The sequence below is a fragment of the Chlamydotis macqueenii genome, chromosome 3, assembly GCF_036417535.1.
Source record: "Chlamydotis macqueenii isolate bChlMac1 chromosome 3, bChlMac1.mat, whole genome shotgun sequence".
NCBI classification, from domain to species: domain Eukaryota; kingdom Metazoa; phylum Chordata; class Aves; order Otidiformes; family Otididae; genus Chlamydotis; species Chlamydotis macqueenii.
The window spans coordinates 126,714,765-126,731,079 of record NC_141558.1 but is presented as its reverse complement, the minus strand read 5'-3'; the positions used below and the strand labels follow the sequence as shown (position 1 = coordinate 126,731,079).

The following is a 16,315-nucleotide window of genomic DNA, read 5'->3' as shown; positions in this document are numbered from 1 at the left end:
GACTTCAGAAATTAAGATATTACAGCACAAGCTATATGAAAAATACAGTATGCTTTTATAAATAACGACCTGTGAAACACAAGGGCACTTTATGTTATATTAATGTGCACTGGTAAAAAATAAACAAGAAAAAACATCCGTACCAAGAGGCTTTCAGCATACGTATCACCTGTGGGAGTGAGACCTGAACTACACTGACCACATCTGAAAAGCCTCTAGCAACAACAGCAGCTACCGTAAGGGACTTTGGGGAGCTTTCCTACACTAGAAAGAGTACCTGAGCAATTCTAAGAATAAAATATTTCCTACAGTGAACGTGTTAAACCAGTGTAATTCATTTTATGACTGCATCAGCGTAAAAGGCGTGGCTGTTTTTAATTAATAAATCATAATTACAGAGAATGGAAACAAATTGATCATGTATTGTTTCAAAACCATCAGTCAGCTCTTATTTCATTACAGATGTAAAAAAAAACCTGCGTCAGAGAAATCTGTATCTGATGCTGCAAGAAAAAAGTACTTATTAAAAAAAATATATATATATCTATCTAAGCTTTCACTATCAAATGATGGCTTGTCCAGGAGGTAGAAAACTTACAGAAATGTAGTGCACCTTTCATGAGTTCTGTGACACACAGTGCTCAGCTGACAGCTATCACAATGCCCCCAAATCACAGAAAACAGCGATATAAAAACAATATTAACGTGTCCAGATTTGTGGTATATTTTCAGAAGATAACTAGGCCTTACCAGAGTAAAAGCAAATTTGCTTTTCACATCATTTTGGCCTTTTAGCTGAAACAGGGAAAAATAATACAGATAATTATGTATCATTTCATGAATACCTATTTGGAAAAAGACAAGGCCAAAGCACCTTAGAGAATATAAAATTAGATCTAAGAACTTCGTAATATTAATTGTAAAAAAAGTACTTTACAAAATGAACAGTTAACCTTTCGTATTACTCCTTTTGACTAATATTTCTTCTTTGATTAAGACGTTATGGTTCTCTGTTTGATGTTACTGTTGAGTGGCCAAGCTATGTACCTGATGTGTAAAATTAAGACTTCAGTAAATTATAAAAGCATCAACTCACTTTTCACAGCATTTGTGGAAAAGGCATTGTGACTTTTGCTGAATATACACACTAGGTGTCACTCAAGAACAGCAGCAAAATATCCAAACTACACCAGAAAAGGCAGAAGTCAATTCCTTTCATAAATATTTTTATTGATTTTTAAACTGTTAACCCTCAGCATGTGGATTCAGGATTTGTTAATCCTAAGTAATTACCTATTTAGCTAATTAGAAGAAAACTCTACGAAACTTCTGGCTCACACTGACATCAGATTAAATACGGCCAGCTTAACAATCAATTAGTTTTGTTTCCTATGGCTTACAATATGAATGTTTAATTACTTGGCATTTACATTTTTCCTTGTCCCGATGTATTCTTGGTCTGGGTGTTCAACGGCCCCCTATAAAGCTGTTCTCCTGCAACGCACTAAGTTACCAAGTGTTAGAGTTACAAATGGACTGCAAACTTACTTCCAGCAGACAAACACCATGAAGTGGATCGCTACAAACTCCACACAAGTATCTTAAACAACTTCTCCTTCCTCAAAGCTGTTGACGGCTAGGCTGCAATGCAATTCTCCTCCATTGGGTCCAAGGTAACACTTTGTTCATACATAACTATGTAGTTTTTCCTCTTCATACAGTATGTTCTGATGTTTTCAGGCAGTATTACCCGGGTGGTTATCAGCCACCCGTTTTGAATACACAGGAATGCGTATTTATTCACTTTAACTAGGTGAGTAAGCGTTAGCTATTTTCCATTCAATGGCACAGCCACAGAATTTAATTACTTATTCAAGACCACAGAGTAAGTGTATTAATGAGCTCCCATTTTAAATTGCACAGTAAATGTGCTGATACCTTCTCCACTGGGAGCGGGGAGGGAGGAGGAGGAAGAATTTCTCCTGCCCCGATATGGTTCTAGCAGATACAGGAGCTCGTGTTCGTTGATGTGCCTCATGCAAATTCTAAAGTAGACTCTTTTACTTATAAGTAGCAGAAAACACAATTCGATTTTCAGATTTCAGCCTGAAAATGCAGTCTTGTAGTTAAAGGAGCAAAGGGAGGGAGCAGAGGAAAAGGGAGATGAACTTGCTACTTCATAGAAGTCAGAAGATGAGACCACAAAAATCCAGCATCTCATGTCACAATTTTCATGGCCATTTTCCTATTACAGGCATGTTAAGCTAAACAGCATCACTCTTATTGTCAGGATAAATACTATTCTCACTACAAACTATACATTAATGCAAAAAATGAAACCATATATTTCTGAGGTTTTTGGTTTGGGTGGGCTTTTTTTTCCATTTTTAGAGGTAAGGATAAGAGTTGAGAACACTTAGCTTTTGTTTTAACTTCAGCTTCTAGAATTACACTGAAATCAACAGAAGATGCGTGTATTTACGCTTAAGGAGGAAATCAGGCCAGTTACTTACCTAGTGAATTGTTAAAAAAACCCCAAACAAACAACTAGAGGCACCACTGATCTCTGACTTCTGAGACAGGTAGAGCTTACGCTAAAACTTCTGGCATGCATTATAAAAACTTTTTTATGTTAGGCTTTTACCTAGTCCAGTGATATTTTCTCACATACAAATATATTTAGGTAATAACTCTAATTAAAGAGGTCCCTTGGAAAATTATCTATCCCAGTCTATTATTATTTAAATTAAAGACATCCTAATTTGATTATGCAAAAGTTAACGAGCTAACATTTCTTCCCTAGACACTGCAAATGCTATGACTGCCAGTGCTGGGAAGGATACGCTTCTGGAAGTAAAAGATGCTCCACTGAACTTAAAAAAAAAAAAAAAAAGTTAAACAAATTAACATTTCACACACTCAGATCAAACTGATATGCAGTAGCTGACAACTCTTATCCTTTTATTTTCCTTGTGCTGCAAGACCAAATACTGCAATCATAACAGATGCCTCCATCCAAAAGGAGCTGAGCCCCAACTCCTGCTGCGACACATTCAAAACAAACATCATGCATACCTTCAGACTGACAAAGCCTAGGGAAAAAGTACTGTTGTTTTGAAGTAGCCCTCCATAAAACACAGAAGTAAGAACTTATTTAATTAAAAAAGAATAAAGACTATTTTGAAGGCTGTAGCCTAGCAGAGGCTATGCAACTATTGATCACTTGCTCCGAAACTCTACTGAAAAAAAAACCAGGACATTTTCAAAGAGCTGATCCTCAGTTCCTTAGAACAGATACATTACTGTACAATTTTCAAGTCATATTTATAAAATCTCTTAGCTCTGGATATTCATTCAACCAACATGCCCATTGCATAATAACATTCTTATTGTTGTTGTATCTGAACACTTAATGCATACCCCAGATCTCTTCTGCCTCTCACAGTGTATCACCATGGACACCTGCTGTCATTTTGAAGGATACCTGGTTTCACCCCTCCTTGGGAAGGTGTAGGTAAGCATACAATGACTATGACATTAAAATAAAAATTATTTTCATGGTATGGAAAACTTACTTCAAAAAGAAAGAGAATGGAGTCCAGCTCCTCCCTTTGCGATTTATTCCCTACAAAACAGAAAACAATATTGTGTGCCATAAATATATGGTACGAGAAATGGCAAAATGACACTGTATTTCAACTGAAGTCAAAGATGTTGCACTCGGTTTATTTTTCTTCATCTTTATTTAATATCAACAGAGCAAGATGTTTCCAAACTTCAGTGCCTCTCCCTCTCGATTATGAACGAGGGACGAGTCCCAGGTCTGCAAAGCATTGTCATTGTGCTCATCTCCAAGCAAACAGCTATTCTTATCGATACATCTTCAACACCGAGGCTTGTTCTGTGGATCTCTGACAATGCCTCAGTTGAACAGGTATCTACTCAGTTGTAGGACAAAGGCCTCCAACGCTTCAAAACACCATGAGGAGACAGGTATGTAAACACACAAGAACTCATTTTTGTGCTGAAATGACACTTAGCCATAAAAACATATTTAGATTCTTTTCAGTTACTTACGACATTTCAGAGAGCAATTTTCCATACTCGTCTCTTCTGATACCATAAAATTAAAATTCTTAATATCAACACTGTACTGCATTAAGCTATTAAGGCAAATACAGACAACTGTGGACTATATAATCATTAGATAAGCTCTAACAGAATGCTTCTGAGACAGTTAGGGAAAATTGACTCAGCAATTGCTGGCAAAACTAACACTTACCTTTTTGTTTCAAGCTATTTTCCAGTGTTACAAAGTTTTCATAGAATATAAAATAAATTTGAGAATAGTTGCTCTCAAAAAATTGCTTCAGGTCACTTCCATCCACAATATCTGAAAAAAGGAACAAACTGGAGTTATTACACAACATCAGAAAGCTGAGAATTGTTGTCTTCTTGCAAATTCAGCACTAGAAAATGAAATAAATGCAATACAAAACTATTTTTGTGACTTCATTAAAGACTCTGTACTAAATTGTGATATCATCTTTGCAAGTAAAATAAGGAAATTTCCATTTTCACTTAATTTATGGAAGTTTGCAGTGTGGCTTAGGTTCATCTGTTTTCCATTAAAAAAAAAAAAAAAAAAAAGAAAAAAGATGAGATGCGTCTTCACTATCTGACCAAATGGCTTCTGTATCACCAAAACAAGGAGGTATTGTTGGAAAAAAAAAAAACAAACACCAGCAAAGATTTCTGTATGCAAACTGCAAAATCAATTCTTCAATCTATCAGACAAGCAGATCAATTCAGAAAACAGTGTATTTCCAATTCATTTTTAAAAATAATGGAAACTCAGGCACGCATCACTTTCCTAAGCCTTAACATAGGTCTAAGATTTGAAATAAGTTTATTTTTTAAGAAGAAAAAAATCTATCACTTTACAAACCTGACACTTGCAAAACACACCTCAACCTCATCTGTTTGCTTTTTATTGTAACTGATTCAGTCAAGAAAAGATAGGCGATTCCACTCAGAACTAAGAACATGTCTTCTCATTGAAGTTTCACCTCTCAAGAAACCCATTCATTAATCAAGACACAGCAGATTACAGCACGAAGACCAATAATATCACACAACTACAGAACAAAGAATGACTTTAGCCTTGAACAATGTTTGGGTTTTTTTTAATAAATAAATAAATATCTTTCCAGCACTAAGGCTTTGTTTGCTGCTTGTACTATGGAAACAATTCCTGCACGGAAACTCTTTTATATTATATTTGTTTCCTACAAACTACTGGTCTTGAATTTGCAGGCTAAGTGCAATTATTTGTCTCGCTGAAAGCATTCTGTTAAATCCAACCCGAGGAGAAAACAAGGCTTTCATTTACAAGGATCTCATACGAAAGAATGAGGTCATTAAAATCTAAACAAAAAGGAAACTTTCCCTTTAAATTGTGAAAGGAGGAGAAAGGCCTAATCAAAAAAAAGTAAATTCTCCTTTTCTACAAATGTGGCATTTCAGTGGTGACTCATCTCTTATTCTGATGTAAGCACGCGCTCTCACTGCTACACCCTTTTCCTATTGAACTATTTTGTTCCTTATGTTCCTTTGCAAGACATATAGGAAAACAATTTCTAACCTGCAAAGAGGCCAACAAGACGACTCACATTTACTACCCTAAGAGTAGACATTCGCTCGGAAAGTAAGGTTTTCCTGCAATTCTGCATGCAAGTTGTCATCCTGATGCCGCTGGCTCATCAGATAACTGCTAATCACCCTCACTTGCCTTACTACCAGAGTCTACAATTTAGGGAAATAAACTGCTTGGGTACCATTTAATAAGAATCTCAGCTTATTGCCAAGCTCTCATTACTCTTCCTCATATAAAAAAAAAAATCTAGAAGGGACAATAATCGTGTCCTTAGCACACCAGCTTTCCTCCCTGTTTTCTGTTAACTACCAAATGTTATTGCAATCATTTAAGTAGTCAGAAATCCTCCCTTAATTTCATGAACTTCCAAAGTCACTTGGCTTTATGTTATTTATACGAAGTTCTCTCAGTCCTGAGGGGTTTTCTTTATCTTGAGTGCTTAAAAAATTAAAGGAGGTGAAGAGACAACTTTGCAGACAAAGCCTGGTTAATGATAAACTTTTATTACTAGCCTCACCCCAGAAACTACATACAATTTTTACTTACCTTAAAAAGAAAAAAAATAACAAAAAAACCAGACACTATCTGTTGTTCCTATTGCATCATCATTCATAAAAGACACTGTGCCATGACAGAGCAAGTCTTGAAATCAGAAGAAAAACGTAAGGGAAATACACCAAGCCATGCAAAGATGTTAAACTAAACATTTCAACTGTACCCAAGGAGAAAACATGGAAAGAGGTGTTTCCATCAAAAAAGCATTTTTCTACCCAAGAACAGCCACAGAAAGAAAGTCTTAAAGAGCAGAGACACATTCTTACACTAAAAAAAAGTCCCATAGAAACTACTCTGGGAAACAGGGTAGAGGGCTTAATTTACGGCCATCAGTATGAAAGACTCAAACTTGTACCCATCACCACCACCATATCAGATCTACCAGATTTCTAAGATCGTTATTTTTTCAAGTCTACCCTAAAAAACGGACCACACTATTGACACTTCCACGCACTACATTTGGAAAAAAGTTCCCACTGACTTTACAGAAGTTCTGAAAGTTAGCACGTCTTTACAGCAATAAAAAAAATAAAGGAAATTTTCTGGTCATTTACCTAACACGAGTGAACATCCACTTGAAAATAATGTTATTATTGCAATTAGTGTTTTGGAGTGTCATGCACGTAGACCACCCCACAAAAGCAGGAATTCCACTCCTAAAGGGCATTAGAGACTTGAGAGGTGTTACAAGCAACACAAATTTAAAGGGAATCTTTTCTTTCAGTTTGGGAATTGGACAGACTTACACAGATGGTAGCTAAGGGACCTAAAGCAATCAAAAGCCGGGTGTTGCTGATCCTGGCGCTCACACAACCCCTTATTTACGGAAATACACATTCCTTTCCCTCATCCCTCCCCTATTATCATCTTGTCTCCGGTTGTTATCCTCCTACATCAGTAGGATCCCAGAAGAGTAACTGTCATTTTGTTTACGATTTAATTCCTGTGATTTAAAACTAACGAAGGAAGAAAAGATTGCATCTCCTAAGGAAACATAAGAACAGGAGCAGTTATTTTGAGAACATGCACCGCTACGGCCTGAGTGAAGCGGTTGGGGACAGGGAGTGAAATGACTGGGGTGGGAGGAACACTAAGACACACCTGGCCAGCACAAGGAGTGCCACACATTTGAGGGGCAGGGAGGAAGAAGAAAAAAAAAAAAAAAAAGAAAAAGAAAAAAGATGATGAAACATCCAACTATTTTGAGCCTTTATATCAACAGCTTTGATTTCCTTAAATACAAGGGAGGTTCTTACCATGTGTTGCTTCATTTTCTGTGCTGAATAATACCGTAAAACACATACTTGCAACGTTATCTATGAAGATATTATCTTCAGAAAGCCACTCCTGCATTATCTAAAATGTTTACACTGATGTTCTCAAAAGCAGGCATCTCAGGAACATAACCACAGCCCGCTTTGGCATAGTCCCCGCAATAAAACACAGCCACTAGAAGACAGCCAGCTGCCGTATCACCGCACCTCAGCCAATAAGCCACTAATACGCTACCCAGCCCTCTGGCACTGGTAACAATTTTCACTTAAACCCAATGTTCAATAATAAGTTTAATAACAAAATCAGGTTACTATCTCCAAATGTAGCAGATACTCAGAAGAAAAGATATTTCCTGAGAAGCGATGTGTCTATTTTGTCTTCCCTTGCCAACTGAGCAATAAGTATCTTTACAGAAAAACACCAGACAACACAACCTTCTGTACCAGCTGCTTTGGGTCATAAATTAATTTTGTAACACTAATAGGCATATTTTCCCATTTGTTCCACCCATCAGGTCCATCACTGGAGTCTGACAACGTCCTCTGTACTGCACAGGCACACAGAGACGTAACGCTCCCATAAGATGGAGCCATAGTAAATCCGGTATTTCACCTTAAACCAGTTGTGCCTTGGTTTCAGATGTGTCTTTCCGAGAGGCTGGAAGGGGAACATTAACAGAAAGTCGCTGTGTTTCTTATTCCTTCAAGTCTGTTCATTTTAGTGAGGCTGGTGGAAAAGGAAGAAACGTAAGGTCTGCAAGCTCACACTACAGTCTCTTAGAGCAATCTTCCTCGGGATGGTTTAACAAAACATTCTAAACCTCATTTTGTAAACAAAGAATTTCCCAAAAATTTTTTTACGATGAAATTTGACATTATTTTAATATTGTTTGTACAGCACATGAGCAACAAGACATACACAGTTAAAAGGCATATGATAACACCGGTAAGGTATCTTCTCCAGTCTTTTCAAATTCCTGCCCTTAGACACTGGGATACATGGTACAATTAAAAAAAAAAAAAAAAAAAAAAAAAAAAAAAAAAAGAAAGAAAGAAACCAAAAAGCAAACAAACAAAAAAAACCATAAAAACAAAAAAAACCCAACCACCACCAAGTAAACAAAACACTTTATATACCTCCAGCACAAGAAGTGTACGCATTTGGTCCCCGCAGGGAGAATAACACAAAACCAACCACCAGATTGCTAACTCTGGAGATTTTTCACACTTACAGAATTTCTAACCAGGGCAGCCACATACCCTTTACTCACAGCCAACTCCAAAGCAAAGGTCCAACACTGTTCACAAAAACTGCAAAGGCCACAGGCGCTGAGGGACTCTAACAAACGAGTCTCTTGTGTCCCACCACGAGGCACAGCGCTCAGAACCGCTCTGCTCGAGTCCTAATCGTGAAGCTTGAATATCTATGGATTGGGCATGTCAATTGTCGCTTAAAAGATGAGCAAGACCTGGCCACTTTTAGAGCACGACGCAGAGCACTTACGGATTTGTCCAGTGCTTTGTCCTCTGATCAATTCCCAACAAAAATCTCTTTTTCAGATTAGCTATTTCAATGCAGTAGATCACAGGGGAATAATGTCTTCACATCAGAGTGATGGTTACCCACACCTGTGAGAAACATTCCCCCCAAAAATCAGCAAGATGCCCATAACAAGCTCAGCTACCACAGACTCTTCTACTCATTCATTCCTGTGCTCACAGTTGTACTCACGCAACTTTCTCAGAGGGACCATCCCAAGGGAGACTATTGCTCCTCTTCTCACTCAGGATCATCCTCACCACAAAAGCGCCTCGCTTTGCTACAGTACATTCAAAACTTGTTTTGTATATTTTCACCTATCAGTGGAACATCACAGGAAAAAGCTTTTAATCTCAGACTCAATCTCGAGCACCACGGATGAGCCCACACTGCAAACCACAGCGAGGCTCCTCGGTGCAAGCCTTGCAGCCCGGCGTGCACACCACGCAGAGGACTGGAGGGGAGCGCCTTTGCTCCGCGAGGCCTGAGCTGCTTCCCGGGCAGTAACTCCGGCTCCGCGCATCCTTCACCACCAACAGCAAGCACATCGGCAGTCCGAGGGCAACACACGAACGCTGACCTACCAGAGGACAGCTCCTCTCCACAGCAGAAGATACATTGGCCAACTTCTGCCCTCTCTCCATGAGCCACTAACCTCAGGCCCTCTCTTCCAGTCATTTTGTACTTCTCACAGCTCGTAATGCAACACCTTTGAGGCTCCTACATACCTGCCAAACTTGACTGAAACGGGAGACTAAAAAATGGTTAGAGTACACAAGGAGCATAAATCCGACCATTTTCTCCCTCCTTGTTTCGCAGAAGAGCAATCTAAAACAAGATGGACAAATACTAGCATTGTCACTCATACTCCTGAGCTGGGACAGGGCACAAAAGCTCTCAAAAAGAGCCTTTTCCTGCTGCAGTTTGCTGACTAACAGAGAACGCACGGCCACCCAAATCCTTGCAAACCACAGCTCACAGCTGAAACACATCAACTGGTTTTGATGTTCAGAATAAAAAGACCAGGAGCAAGGCTTCAACTGTAAGGTGACATTAGAGAAAGAGGTTCAACCTTGCCAGAGACACAGGAAGGACATCACAAAACACGGTTACGTGACCTCCTTTAAGATAAAATAAAATTAAAAACACCAAATTAGCCTTGTTGACAAGAGCAGGGTTTCTATGAATGGATCTTCTGAAGGACCCTGCAGGAAATACATTCTGGTACTATTTCGTACCCAAACAGCAATGCTGCCTCACGGATATTTTGACACCGGGCGACACAAGTTTCCAAACCCGGGAGCAGCAAAACAAACCAGTAACTTTCTCCAGCAGCTCCTGTAACTCTGAAAGGCCGGGTACTGCCACCTTTCCCCAGCCGTAACCAGGAGAGCTTCCGGAGCTCCCCCAAACTGCGAAGGCAGCTTGACGAGGGCCGAGGACACCTAGGGCAGAAAGGGAGCCAGCAGCTGTCATCACCCGGTTCTCCTCCGGTCCCGCGGGCGGCCAGCACCCAGCCGCCGAGGGCGGGGGACAGGTACGGGAGCCCAGCCAACGCCCGCGGGCCGCCCCGGCCACCGGCGGGCGCCTTCGCCCTGAGGCGGCGGCGAGCGGCTCCTTCCCGCGCCCGCCCGCCCCGCCCGGGCTCTCCCGCCGCCGTTAGGGGCGGGGGGGGGGGGGGGCGGGGGGGGGACGCGGAGCCGCCCCGGGGGGAACCTGGGGCCCCGCCCCGCCCGCGTCGGCGCGGCGGGAAACCGGTCAGCGCCCCGCCGGCCGCCCCCCACTCACCCAGCAGCGCCCGGAGGTGCTTGAGGCGGGTGAGTACGTCCCGCTTGGGGTCCAGCGCCTTCTGGGTGGATTTCCTGACATCGGCGTGGCCCTTCCTGGAGAACATCCCGGCTCGGGGCGGGGGGCAGCCGGCGGCTGCGGGGCTGAGGGCCCGGCGGACGGGCAGGTGCGGGTGCCCCGCCCGCTGTGGCCGCGCCGCCCCGGGCTGCGGGGAGAGGAGGGAAAGGAGGAGAGAAGCGGAGCGACCGAGCCGGCCGCCCTCCGCCGCCGCACGGGTGGGCGTGCCAGCAGGGAACCGGCCGGCCCCGCCGCCGGCTGACCGCCCCCCGCCCGGCCGCCGCACTGCGCAGGCGCGTCGGCTCCGCGCGGGAAGACTACGGCCCCCGGCGTGCCTGGCGGCGGGCGGCTCCGCGCCTTACGCGGCGCCGGCGCCTTTGACGTCACCCTAGCGTCGCCCTGACGTCACGCCCCGAGGCTTTCCCGCCCGGGCGTCGGCCCCGTTGGCGCCCTGGAGGGGCTGGAAAAGCCCGAGGTCCGCGGGCACCGTGGCACCTGCGGGGCCTCCGGCCCCCCTCGGGCTGCCGGTCTCCACAGCCGGGGCCTGGGCCCGCCTGCGCCCCTGGGCCCCACCGGGGCCTGCCGGCGCCAGCCCCGGGCCTCCCGTTGTCACCCGGGTTGCTTCTCTCCGGGCACCGGGGCCGCAACCCTCCCGCAGCAGCAGAGCGATCGGTGAGGCCACCAAAGGCGGCGGTGCCAAGGCCAGGGGGAGTGGAAAGCCCCCGGGGCGCGGGACGGCAATGGCTGGGGGCAGGCTTTCCCCCGAGGCGCAGTGGAGGTGGCAGAGCTGTGCCGGCGTGTTTGAAACGGACGCGCCGTTGGGAGCTGGCACCGAGCTGCGCGGGGTTTTATTTATGGGAAAAGCCTTCATGGTTTGAGTGACTGCTTGCACTGTAAACACGTAAATAATAAGCACTGTCTTCATTCCCGTGACACGTAGGGAAGGTAGAGGACTGGGCAGATCTGTTGTTACACAACCAAAGCAGGATTTGCCCCAGGATTAGAAGCCAGCAGTGTTTCAGTTACAGGCTCTCAGATGCGCTCTGTAAAAATTCTGGGTAGAAAAGTAAGTTTTAGTAAGTTCCAAGGCAAGATGACGTCCTAAAAAAGAAAACCGTGTGTTTCAGAGAAATAAATTGCACGTATACGTCTTAGTTTTTAACAACATTGTTGAAAAAATAATTTACATATCATATATTTCTAGAAATTGGTCTTCAGCCATGAATCGTTGTAGAAAAATAAAATGTCACAAGAATTACTATTGTTAGGACCGGAAAATATGTCACTGCCACATCGCGCTTCCTGTGAGCCCTCTCAGGGATCGTTTCTTCCGCGAAGGCCTGGAGTCGCCAACGCAACACATCAACAAGCCCTAAACATGTCCTGTTAGTAAAAGGACAGTCGGGGAGGGACGCGGCCCCTGGGACGGCCACGTGGCAAGCGCCGTCAGGGAACTGGGCTGGGTGAAAATTAACCTGGCTAAAGAAATAAAGAAATAAAGAAGCGAGCAGTGGGAGTTTGTGGTGGAAGGGGGTTGTAGTCGGTGCTCGTGGGTGCTGCTGGTTGTGACCATGGCACAGCTGTCCCCGCTTTGAAGCACAGCTGGATTCTGTCTCTGGCAAGCACAGGCTGGCTGTGTCTCGTAGTGCTAGCCTGCAGAGTCACCAAACCTTGTGGTGTTCCTGCTGCTCTGTAAGAATTCACTTCCTGGAGTCACAGGAAGACAAATAGTGCTGACATGCAGCATTTAAAAAAAAAAAAGTTAGTCCTTTCTCTTATACAAAAAAATTTGAATGCATGACCTCGAAATCTGACACAATTTATTGCCGCCTAATAGTCCATTGTTTTGGAGCCCGTTTAAGGCTTGCAGTAATTCATATGGCATATTCTTCCTGTACTGCTGTTACACAATGTCTCATTCTAGAGGAGTTCTAAAACTTCAACAATTTTCTAAAATTTTTGGTCACGTGTTGCAAAGTGAGTTATCTGCAGCTTCCGGAGAAGAGCCAACCGGGTCATTCCAGCTTTTCACTGCCACAAATCAATATATGCAGTTGGCTAAAGTCTTGGCTTGCTCTTTTCTTTTTTCTTTTTTTTTTTCCCTTCCCTTTTTTTTTAATTGACTTTTTAAAACAAGAGCCTTCGGTTTGTCTCTTCTGGCAATTCCTGATCGTTCCATGTTTTTGTCTTTTTCTGCTTTGTTTGAAAAAAAAAAAAAATCATTGTTACTGCAGGTAAAGCAATTGTGATTATGTAGCGGCTCTAATGTCCGATAACTTTTGTGATAACTAGGAAAGCATTTTGGTGTTCAGCACCTAACTGCATAATTTTAGGCTCTCACTGTTTTAGAATTTGCCGGAAATTCTTCTCGTGAAAAGCTCCATAGAATATAGATTTCGTTACTCAAATGGCAGTGCTGTAGCAGGGCAGACCTTCCTTTCCCTGTTAGGTTCTGGAAAATGTGGTCGCGTGAAGAGCTCAGTGAACCAGCATCGTTTAGGGCTAGCGTAATTAGAGTGGTTTGGGTTTTTTTTTTACTCGTGTGCTTTAAGGATGGAATTAGAGTTATTTGGACTCAGTTTTTGTGCATCACTGAGCTGCAGAGATGAAAACGTGCCCCTGATGCTGTGTGCAGATGGTCGGGAGGTAATTCACGGTGGGGCAGGACATTCCTCTCTGGAGGCTGGAGGGCTGGCACTGGTGAGCGAACATGTCGTGGTGTCCAGCTGCGAGCAGCCAGAGGAGGTCTGAAGACCGCCGCCTTGTTTGAGCAGCATTGGAGAGCCCAGTGCAGGGCATGGGGACCGACCAAACTCAACCCTGCTGCCGTTAAAGTGCTACTGTGCTTTCTGTGTGCCTGAGGACTAAATCTGATCTCTGTGCCACTAGCGGCTCCTCTGATGTTAGAAATAAGCAGGCTCGTAAAGGCACACTGACATAATTCAGTGGATTTCTGTGGGAAGGGGCTTTGGCCCCTTGGCTGTGAGGAGGAACCCTGCAAAGCTCCTGTACCGGGCGCGATGAGAGACTTTGCTTCTCAGAAGTTCCTTCTCCTAGTTTTCAGAGCACATATTACTTGGAAATACATAAAAGGTTTTAGAAATGGAAGTTATCCTAAAGGTTGCTGACCGTTTTCCTGTTTATTTTTTTATATGGCTTTGCATTAGCTGAATCATCACAGTACCAAACTGAGTGATAAATGGCGGATGTTCTAACTCGCATTTTCTTCGGCATGTCGTGTGTCAGGTAACCTGAGACAATGTTTTGTTCTGCGTGTAAACGCGCTGCCGTACATTGGCAAATCGTTGTGGTGTAGAATGTCTTTGTCTTTTATTAAGAACAAGCAGTCAGTATGGCAGCAAGGTGAAAACCCATTTAACAGTTTCTTCTCTGAGTTTTAGGTCAGCAAATACATCGGAATGAATCTCTGCCTTTAGGAACTCGGAATTATATGTGGCTGAACTTTAACCTATAGTTAAAACATCATAAAATACAACTTTTCAAGTGATTCATTTATGAGTTGATGTAGCATAATGCAAACCAGAAGTCCTGTAAATTTGCGGCAATGATTCCAGCCTGTGTAGGGGAACTGCTTGTAAAATCTGTGACTTGGGTTTTCTAATAATACAACAGTTGCAATTTCCCAGGAAGTCAGATGATGCGTTTCTGAAAGTTGATGCTTCGGGTAGAATAATTTTCTGAAAGAGATTTGGTCATTCAGCTTTCGGGATCTAAAGTAAAATCTATATAAAGCTGTCATTTAAGCGGACAAAGCAGTAATCGCTTATCACAGAACTGAGTTTTTAAAGGTCACAACACAGCGTGACACCCTAAGTGAGCTGAACGTACAAACACAAGCACGGCAGCGGTGCGAACAGATTCAGTGTTCGTTTAGATAAATCGCTCCCTTGTGCAGCAATCTGCCGTTTTAGCTGGGTGTTCGTTTGGATAATGTGCTGGGCAGACCCCCGCTCCTGCCAGCCCCGGGGGAGGAAGGCCAGCATCACATCAGTACGGGGGAGATGTCTGGAAGTCGTAGCACAGCCAAGACCCCACAGACAAAAGAGAAAATGATGACCTTGAAAATCATGCCACAGCCCATCTCAGCTGTATGCCGCCTTGTTGCTGCAGTGCACTGGCAGAGCAGTTACTATTTCAGGCACCCGTTGCGTATGAGCAATACAGGTACGGGGCAGCACATTTCCAGCCTAAAATAGAACAGCCTAAATTATTAACACGCGTTTTACACTACAGGCAGACGCGCTATCCCTGAACTGCATGGCTCATGCGTTTTGTTCTTCCTCTCTTGGAAGCAGCGTGGTACTTTCAGGGAGTAACGGGGCCACGCCGACAGCGATGGCCCCACAGTAGGCGTTACCCCTTCTTCCTGCAGCCAGTCCCTGCCGTTGGTGGTCAGTGCCTGCCTTTGCCACCTCTAGGACACTCTGAGGGATGCATGGGGCAGCAGAAGCAAAGCTCACAGCATTGGTCTTTGGTCTTTAGGCCGGTTACGGGCTTTCTGATGCGTTGTGTGAGAGCGTAGCAGTCCTGAGGAGTGAAGGCTAGCTATGCCTCTCAGGGGTTTGCTTATCGTCATCTTGAAGACGTGCGTGCTTTCCAAATTTCGTATCAGAAAGATAACACAAATCACATTTCAATGGTCAGAGAGCAGTGACTTACCATAGCGTATAGCAAAATGTATTGAACAGAATCACAGTCAAAGTTATAAAAAACCAGAATGGGCCTCATTTGCTTTAATCTTTTGGCTTTGCTGGGCCAGGAGAAGCAGGAGCTGGCCTGCGTTTCCGTGCTCTTAGCGCATTAAGCTCCTTAGCCACAGTAGGGTGGGATCGCTGCCCTCTTTTCTTACCTGCTGTAAACGAGAGCGGGCGGTGATGGGAAACTGCCTCTCGCTGCAGACTTTGTGGAAAGGTGAAACCCGCCACTGCAGCTGTGAGAGCGGCCGCCTGAATTTCACTGGGCTTGATGAACAGGCAAGGTTACTTTTCCTGTTGAGTCTGAAATTTTAATGACAGAGATTAAGTTACGGAACTTCTCTGCTCACTTGTGTCAATACAACACTTTATAATGAGCCCGGAAAAAAAGGGAAGGGGAAAAGTAAATAAAAGAGACTTCCCTTCTGAATAACGTACAGGTGAGATAGTAATTTCCTTGGCATAGGATGCTGACACTGATTGTTTGTCCTTCAAGCCAAATGCTTCAGATTGCATTTAGAGAGTTATTTTTTGTGTCCTGTTGCATATCCTTGGTCTGGCACATCCATTAAGGCACACTAGCTTCTTATTCCTGCATTTGAATTGACTCACTTGATGCTTCCCAACTGAGGTGCAGTGCCTGGGGGCTCGGCAGCGCTTTGGTACGGTGCCAGCGTGCTAGGTAGGGAAATGAGACTGCTCTCAGTCCTGATACGACTAAGCTTGTGTG

The 16,315-nt window shown here is 43.7% G+C and overlaps 2 protein-coding genes across 10 annotated transcripts in view; one reads left to right on the top strand and one right to left on the bottom strand.

Moving 5' to 3' along the window:
* RALGAPA2 (Ral GTPase activating protein catalytic subunit alpha 2) overlaps nucleotides 1-10,944 on the bottom strand; it is a 121,811-nt gene extending 110,867 nt beyond the window's left edge. For all 6 annotated transcript variants that reach the window (XM_086744341.1, XM_086744342.1, XM_086744343.1 and 3 more), the window contains exons 1-3: nucleotides 10,814-10,944; nucleotides 4,283-4,393; nucleotides 3,576-3,625 (exon numbers count right to left, since the gene is read on the bottom strand). In XM_086744341.1, the coding sequence (XP_086600467.1) occupies nucleotides 3,576-3,625; nucleotides 4,283-4,393; nucleotides 10,814-10,919 (267 nt within the window). In that variant the 5' untranslated portion in view covers nucleotides 10,920-10,944. The remainder of the gene's footprint in view (nucleotides 1-3,575; nucleotides 3,626-4,282; nucleotides 4,394-10,813) is intronic.
* Nucleotides 10,680-16,315, top strand: part of KIZ (kizuna centrosomal protein) — a 130,934-nt gene continuing 125,298 nt past the window's right edge. For 2 of the 4 annotated variants that reach the window (XM_086744358.1, XM_086744352.1), the window contains exon 1: nucleotides 10,680-10,842. The gene's annotated coding sequence lies outside the window, so the exon portion shown is untranslated. Of the gene's footprint in view, nucleotides 10,843-11,334; nucleotides 11,543-16,315 lie in introns of those variants that run through there. The other 2 variants (XM_086744359.1, XM_086744350.1) reach the window with 1 other exon arrangement.